Source organism: Coregonus lavaretus (assembly GCF_964263955.1).
Source record: "Coregonus lavaretus genome assembly, chromosome: 21".
NCBI classification, from domain to species: Eukaryota; Metazoa; Chordata; class Actinopteri; order Salmoniformes; family Salmonidae; genus Coregonus; species Coregonus lavaretus.
The window spans coordinates 9,635,441-9,643,805 of record NC_140008.1 but is presented as its reverse complement, the minus strand read 5'-3'; the positions used below and the strand labels follow the sequence as shown (position 1 = coordinate 9,643,805).

At 43.8% G+C, this 8,365-nt stretch overlaps 1 protein-coding gene across 2 annotated transcripts; it reads left to right on the top strand.

Annotated features, from left to right (window-relative positions):
- Positions 1-318: 318 nt before the first annotated feature.
- Positions 319-8,096, top strand: LOC311149067 (uncharacterized protein). Of its 2 annotated transcripts, none has more exons than XR_014614996.1 (7): positions 319-748; positions 848-972; positions 1,173-1,239; positions 3,260-3,416; positions 4,452-4,597; positions 4,634-5,053; positions 7,282-7,357. XR_014614996.1 is itself a non-coding variant. In XM_084186172.1 (7 exons), exons 1-7 carry the CDS (start codon positions 596-598, stop codon positions 7,995-7,997), a joined length of 939 nt encoding a protein of 312 aa, XP_084042298.1. In that variant the 5' UTR covers positions 319-595; the 3' UTR covers positions 7,998-8,096. The 2 variants fall into 2 exon arrangements, 1 of the variants encoding a protein (XP_084042298.1); XM_084186172.1 differs by lacking the exon at positions 4,634-5,053 and adding an exon at positions 7,818-8,096 and having other exon boundaries at positions 7,282-7,392.
- The last annotated feature ends 269 nt before the right edge of the window (positions 8,097-8,365 follow it).

Here is an 8,365-nt window from a genome sequence, read left to right as displayed (position 1 = left end):
TCGAGCATCTTTATTTTGAGTAAACCACACCGACTTTAATGGTCAACAACACTGTAAAACTGTTTATGTTAGATGTCATTCAATGACAAAATCTGTCACTCAAATTTACCAACTTTGTAAAAAGTGAATAATTCAGTATTTGCGGGGTAATAAACGTAACAAAAACCGTATTTATCCTTCGTGAGTCAAACAAACATGAGACCTTAGCTAACTTTATATAAGACAATTAACATCCAAAGGTGAAATAATAGGATTGCACAACCTACAGTAATTGAAGGTCGCTTTCCTATTGGCTCACAGTTGTCACATGGTTCACGCACACTGAGGAAAAGGGATTACGTAAAAATTCGCTCACTCAACTAGTGTGTAATCATTAGTCTAAACAGTTGCAAACCGTTTTTGTTTTTTACGAGAGTTTCTATTGGACAAAATCAAGGTAGATCCTTCCCCGTTTCGTTCCATTTGTTTTCGTTTAAAAACGTTTTTCAACAGAATTGGCATAAGGAATACACTCCCGGCGACCCCACTGTCTGGGTGCAATCATATCCTACTCACTGGTTCATTGTTTAGCCAGATCATTGTCCCAATTTCCAACATGAAGATACCAGTAGTTGATTTCGGAGCATACAAATTAGGGGAAAACGATGTTTCTGGCGAGCAGTTAGAGATCCTGAGCAGGCAGTTGAAAACGGCTTTTACTGAAGTGGGATTTGTTTATTTGAAGAATACTGGGATAGTGCAACAAGAGGTGAGCTGATTTTTTTTTTAAAGATGTTAGATATATTGGGCATGTCAGTGCGAGTGCGTTATGTGCTTTGGGTGACCAACATTTGGCTATGCTTTATAGGTGGACGGTGTTATGAACATATCCAAGAAATTCTTTCTGCAACCAGACGAAATGAAACTGCCTTTCAGCAGGAAAAGCTTCGCAAATAATCCTAACCATGGCTGGGTGTCTTCAGAGACTGAGAGGTATAGAGACACACTGTCAAGTCAAAACATCTGGCTGTGCTTTCATGTCAAAACCCTTATTCTAGTCTATTCTAGTCATTCTATTCTATTCTATTGTATTGTATTATATTATATATCCATAGGCTCCACTCAGTATAGTGTTAATGATGACTGTTTGTTTAGTACATTGATTGAATGGTTAGGACTATCTGTATTCACAGTTTAAATCCCAAGAGACCAGGAGACCTAAAGGAAGCCTTCAACACTGCATCCCTTCATCCAGTCATAGTAAACAACCTGTCTGTCTGTCTGTCTCTGTCTCTATTGCGACAGCTGTAGACACAGCCAACTTCTCTGAGGTGGTTGTTGTTGCTATCAGTGTTAAGGTCAAGGTACAAAGTGATTGACCTCACTCTGTAGCTCAGCTGGTAGAGCACGGCGCTTGTAACGCTAAGGTAGTGGGTTCGATCCCCGGGACCACCCATACACAAAAAAAAAAAAATTATGCACGCATGACTGTAAGTCGCTTTGGATAAAAGCGTCTGCTAAATGGCATATTATTTTTATTATTATACAGAGTTCAACCACTCTGATAAAACTCCATCTTGGAACAGACCTCACCAGGCCACCCATAGGAATACATTGACAGTTGTCAAAACATGTCATATTTTATATCCTATATTGTACACTGCTCAAAAAAATAAAGGGAACACTAAAATAACACATCCTAGATCTGAATGAATGAAATAATCTTATTAAATACTTTTTTCTTTACATAGTTTAATGTGCTGACAACAAAATCACACAAAAATTATCAATGGAAATCAAATGTATCAACCCATGGAGGTCTGGATTTGGAGTCACCCTCAAAATTAAAGTGGAAAACCACACTACAGGCTGATCCAACTTTGATGTAATGTCCTTAAAACAAGTCAAAATGAGGCTCAGTAGTGTGTGTGGCCTCCACGTGCCTGTATGACCTCCCTACAACGCCTGGGCATGCTCCTGATGAGGTGGTGGATGGTCTCCTGAGGGATCTCCTCCCAGACCTGGACTAAAGCATCCGCCAACTCCTGGACAGTCTGTGGTGCAACGTGGCGTTGGTGGATGGAGCGAGACAAGATGTCCCAGATGTGCTCAATTGGATTCAGGTCTGGGGAACGGGCGGGCCATAGCATCAATGCCTTCCTCTTGCAGGAACTGCTGACACACTCCAGCCACATGAGGTCTAGCATTGTCTTGCATTAGGAGGAACCCAGGGCCAACCGCACCAGCATATGGTCTCACAAGGGGTCTGAGGATCTCATCTCGGTACCTAATGGCAGTCAGGCTACCTCTGGCGAGCACATGGAGGGCTGTGCGGCCCCCCAAAGAAATGCCACCCCACACCATGACTGACCCACCGCCAAACCGGTCATGCTGGAGGATGTTGCAGGCAGCAGAACGTTCTCCACGGCGTCTCCAGACTCTGTCACGTCTGTCATGTGCTCAGTGTGAACCTGCTTTCATCTTTGAAGTGCACAGGGCGCCAGTGGCGAATTTGCCAATCTTGGTGTTCTCTGGCAAATGCCAAACGTCCTGCACGGTGTTGGGCTGTAAGCACAACCCCCACCTGTGGACGTCGGGCCCTCATACCACCCTCATGGAGTCTGTTTCTGACCGTTTGAGCAGACACATGCACATTTGTGGCCTGCTGGAGGTCATTTTGCAGGGCTCTGGCAGTGCTCCTCCTGCTCCTCCTTGCACAAAGGCGGAGGTAGCAGTCCTGCTGCTGGGTTGTTGCCCTCCTACGGCCTCCTCCACGTCTCCTGATGTACTGGCCTGTCTCCTGGTAGCGCCTCCATGCGCTGGACACTACGCTGACAGATACAGAAAACCTTCTTGCCACAGCTCGCATTGATGTGCCATCCTGGATGAGCTGCACTACCTGAGCCACTTGTGTAGGTTGTAGACTCCGTCTCATGCTACCACTAGAGTGAAGGCACCGCCAGCATTCAAAAGTGACCAAAACATCAGCCAGGAAGCATAGGAACTGAGAAGTGGTCTGTGGTCACCACCTGCAAAACCAGTCCTTTATTGGGGGTGTCTTGCTAATTGCCTATAATTTCCACCTGTTGTCTATTCCATTTGCACAACAGCATGTGAAATGTATTGTCAATCAGTGTTGCTTCCTAAGTGGACAGTTTGATTTCACAGAAGTGTGATTGACTTGGAGTTACATTGTGTTGTTTAAGTGTTCCCTTTATTTTTTTGAGCACTTCTATAGCTCTGATTTCACTGTCCTTACATAACTCTTCCTGGTCTATAGAAATGGCCATCGTGGGAAGGAGTGAGTGGATTCTGTGAGATCCAGTCGTCGTTCTTCCTGCGCTGTAAGGACCTGAGTCTCCGGGTGCTCCATGTGATGGCCTACAGTCTGGGCCTGGAGGCTGAGGTCTTCCTGAGTGTACACAGACACATAGGGAGTGAGTACAGCTCTCTCTCTCTCAGGGGGTTATCTATGTACAATCGCAACTGGGTGAAGGGGTGCTCAGTCCTAGGAATGTAAAACTGAAGTTGGGCAATTCCATGGTAACAGAGTGACACTGTGACTCAGATTCTTTACTTTAAAATGTATGCTACCAGTCAAAAGTTTGGACACACCTACTCATTCAAGGGTTTTTCTTTATTTTTACATTGTAGAATAATAGTGAAGACATCAAAACTATGAAATAATACATATGAAATGATGTAGTAACCAACAAAAGTGTTAAACAAATCAAAAAAATGTTTTATATTTGCGATTCTTCAAATAGCCAAGAGTGTGCAAAGCTGTCATCAAGGCAACGGGTGGATATTTTGATTTGTTTAACACTTTTTTTGGTTACTTCCATATGTGCTATTTCATAGTTTTGCTGTCTTCACTATTATTCTACAATGTAGGAAATAGTAAAAATAAAGAAAATCCCTTGAATGAGTTGGTGTGTCCAAACTTTTGACTAGTACTGCATGTCAAACAAAAACCAATGATTGCAAAATTAAACAAACCTTACAACTCTATGTACAAGGACTACTTTTAACAATGTACACACAAAATGTAACAAAAACACATTTACTTGAACAGTGCAGATGCAAAGTTTGGTAACAGAATGATGGCACAGAGCACAAACTCATTCTGTTAGACTTACATTTTAAAGTGAAAATCTGAGTCTGTGTCACTCTTTTACCGTGGAATTGCCCAGTTGAAAAATAAAGTTAAGGATGGCAGCTTATCCCCTTTAACGATATTAATTTCTAAAGCGTTTTGGAGCAAGCTTCTTTGTCAAAGCACTATTGCAACACAGTGTCAGAATGTTACAAATACACATTAATCATGGTTCCCTTTCAACGTCAATGTGTATTTTAACAATCTGACACGGTTGCAATAATGCTGGAACCATCTTTGAAAGGACAATGTGAAAGGAAAATACAGTTGGGTCGGCCCTGTTGTGTGAATCAGGCTTGATTGTTGTCTCCTGCAGGTGATGAGAACAGCAGTACCCTGAGGTCTCTGTATTACCCCCCGGTGAGGGGTGACAGGGTGAAGGAGGGCCAGCTGCGCTGTGGAGAACACTCTGACTACGGCAGCATCACCCTGGTCTTCCAGAGCCAAGAGGGTGGCCTGCAGGTAAACAAGACACCACTGAATCCTCTGGTCTTCTAGAACCAAGAGGGTGGCCTGCAGGTAAACAAGACACCACTGAATCCTCTGGTCTTCCAGAACCAAGAGGGTGGCCTGCAGGTAAACAAGACCCCACTGAATCCTCTGGTCTTCCAGAACCAAGAGGGTGGCCTGCAGGTAAACAAGACACCACTGAATCCTCTGGTCTTCTAGAACCAAGAGGGTGGCCTGCAGGTAAACAATACACCACTGAATCCTCTGGTCTTCTAGAACCAAGAGGGTAGCCTGCAGGTAAACAAGACCCCACTGAATCCTCTGGTCTTCCAGAACCAAGAGGGTGGCCTGCAGGTAAACAATACACCACTGAATCCTCTGGTCTTCTAGAACCAAGAGGGTGGCCTGCAGGTAAACAAGACCCCACTGAATCCTCTGGTCTTCCAGAACCAAGAGGGTGGCCTGCAGGTAAACAATACACCACTGAATCCTCTGGTCTTCTAGAACCAAGAGGGTGGCCTGCAGGTAAACAAGACACCACTGAATCCTCTGGTCTTCTAGAACCAAGAGGGTGGCCTGCAGGTAAACAATACACCACTGAATCCTCTGGTCTTCTAGAACCAAGAGGGTGGCCTGCAGGTAAACAAGACACCACTGAATCCTCTGGTCTTCTAGAACCAAGAGGGTGGCCTGCAGGTAAACAATACACCACTGAATCCTCTGGACTTCTAGAACCAAGAGGGTGGCCTGCAGGTAAACAAGACACCACTGAATCCTCTGCAGTGTCTATTAGGGGCAGGAGTTTTTCCTGGCTACATCACCTGGCAGGAAAAACTTTGTTTTTTTACTGGACTACAGTGCATTGGGAAAGTATTCAGACCCCATGGCTTTTTCAATTTTGTTACGTTACAGCCCTATTCTAAAATTGATTTAAATTGTTTTTTTCCCCTCATGAATTTACACACAATACCCCATAATGACAAAGCAAAAACAGGTTTTTAGAAATATTTGCAAATGTATTAAAAATAGAAACTGAAATATCACATTTACATAAGTATTCAGACTTTGTTGAAGCATCTTTGGCAGCGATTACAGCCTCGAGTCTTCCTGGGTATGACGCTACAAGCTTGGCACACCTGTATTTGGGGAGCTTCTCCCATTCTTCTCTGCATATCCTCTCAAGCTCTGTCATGTTGGATAGGAAGCATCGCTGCACAGCTATTTTCAGGTCTCTCCAGAGATGTTAGATCGGGTTCAAGTCCGGGCTCTGGCTGGGCCTCTCAAGGACATTCAGAGACTGGTACCGAAGCCACTCCTGCGTTGTCTTGGCTGTGTGCTTAGGATCATTGCCCTGTTTGAAGGTGAACCTTCACCCCAGTCTGAGGTCCGGAGCACTCTGGAGCAGGTTTTCATCAAGGATCTCTCTGTACTTTGCTCCGTTCACCTTTCCCTCGATCCTGACTAGTCTCCCAGTCCCTGCCGCTGAAAAACATCCCTACAGCATGATGCTGCCACCACCATGCTTCACCGTAGGGATGGTGCCAGGTTTCCTCCAGACGTGAGGCTTGGCATTCAGGCCAAAGAGTTCAATCTTTGGTTCATCAGACCAGAGAATCTTGTTTCTCATGGTCTGATAGTCCTTTAGGGTCCTTTTGGCAAACTCCAAGCGGGCTGTCATGTGCCTTTTTACTGAGGAGTGGCTTCCATCTGGCCACTCTACCATAAAGGCCTGATTGGTAGAATGCTGCAGAGATGGTTGTCCTTCTGGAAGGTTCTCCAATCTCCACAGAGGAACTCTGGAGCTCTGTCAGAGTGACCATGGGATTCTTGGTCACCTCCCTGACCAAGGCCCTTCTCCCCCGATTGCTCAGTTTGGCTGGGCTGGTCAGCTCTAGGAAGAGTCTCGGTGGTTCCAAACTTCTTCCATTTAAGAATGATGGAGGCCACTTGGGGACCTTCAATGCTGCGAAAATGTTTTGTTACCCTTCCCCAGATCTGTGCCTCGACACAATCCTGTCTCTGAGCTCTACGGACAATTCCTTCGACCTCATGGCTTGGTTTTTGCTCTGACATGCACTGTCAACTATGGGACCTTGAATTTACCACAGGTGGACTCCAATCAAGTTGTAGAAAACATCTGAAGGATGATCAATGGAAACCGGATGCACCGGAGCTCAATTTCAAGTCTCATAGCAAAGGGTCTGAAAATAAGGTATTTCAGATTTTTATTTGCAATACATTTGCTAAAAATGTCTAAAAACCTGTTTTCGCTTTGCCATTATGGGGTATTGTGTGTAGATTGATGAGGAAAATGTTTTATTTAATCCATTTTAGAATAAGGCTATAACGTAACAAAATGTGTAAAAAGGGAAGGAGTCTGAATACTTTCCGAATGCACTGTATGTATGTTTAATGGTATTTGTTCACCCCAATAGCAAAGTTTGTCAAAAATAAAGTTATCCATACCTCTAAATGCCATCTTATTAGATGTTGCCATTTCCCCCATTCGTTTGGGAATGAGACCTGCAGTCACTTCAATTTCAGAACACTTTGGAGATTAACAAATTTACCAAGTGACCTGGGTGAAATATATTGTAGAATAAATGGAACCTGGATCCATTTCATTCTATTAACATGGCTAATGTGTGTTATAGCAGTAATGGGGTTAAACTGATATTAAAATGACAACTCCATAGGTGCGTACCAGGTCAGGGGAGTTCATCTCTGCTCCCAGCATCCCTGGGACAGTACTGATCAACATAGCTGACCTGATGCAGAGGTGGACCAGTGATGTTTTCCTCTCAGCGGTGAGACTTGCCCTTCCATTTGACACACTGTTACCTGATAAGATCATACAAGATGTTACAGGTTTATTGCATGTGGAAACAGAACTGCGTTCAAATACTATTTAAAATAATTTGGAATACTTCAAAGCAGTGCTTGATTGAATTTGCCTGTTGTAATGGAACCAATAGAAAAGTCCTAAAAGTGCAAACAAACCCCACCCACCTGGAAGACTAAAGGAAATGCTCAAAGTATTTGTAAGATTTAAAATAATATTCATTAGGGCACACTGTAGCAAAACATTCTGCAACAGAAAATGAAAACAAACATTTATTTTCTTAAATTCAGTTCATTTTCTTCAGTTTGGTGCCTAGTGAATATGACTCGGGTCTCTGTGGACACAAAGGTAAATTCACCTTTGATTTTTGCATGGCACTTTCCCTTTCAGGTCCATAGGGTTTTGCTGCCCCCTGCTGGAGACTCGAGCACACGGCAGTCCCTGGCTTTCTTTGTGCAGCCGGACGATGAAGCCCTCATCACCTGTTGTGACGGGTCCAACAAATATCCCCCTGTGAAGTCAGGGGCATATCTCATTGAACGCTTCAATGATTCTTATGGGAGGAAGTGAGCATTATCTATCTAGCATTAATTATTTTGTGTTATGCAATTATGTTAGGGAAAATTTATGTCAGTAATGAGAGAATAAATAAGTCAAGTACAACCATTACCTCTCTCCTCTTTGACATCCCTCTATCTTCACTCCATGGGTGTGTCCCAATAATCTCTCCTTCCTCCTGAAGTGTAGCACTCGTTCACTACTCCCCACAAATGTAAAAGCATTGGATTGGTGTTGACATGGGATAGAGGGTGTTTACATATACCAGTCATTTCCTTTTAAATATATGAAGGGAAGTGGGAGACAGCGAATCAGATAAAGGAATATGTGAGCAGAAACCCTCCAGGTACAGCTACTGTATGTAGAACCATAGTAAAGCC

Excerpts from the sequence above, each read along its gene's own strand:
- LOC311149067 (XM_084186172.1), top strand. The coding sequence starts at position 596 with ATGAAGATACCAGTAGTTGATTTCGGAGCATACAAATTAGGGGAAAAC. Across the intron at positions 973-1,172 it reads GTGTCTTCAGAGACTGAGAG|TTTAAATCCCAAGAGACCAG; the intron begins GTATAGAGACAC and ends CTGTATTCACAG. Across the intron at positions 1,240-3,259 it reads CATCCCTTCATCCAGTCATA|AAATGGCCATCGTGGGAAGG; the intron begins GTAAACAACCTG and ends CCTGGTCTATAG.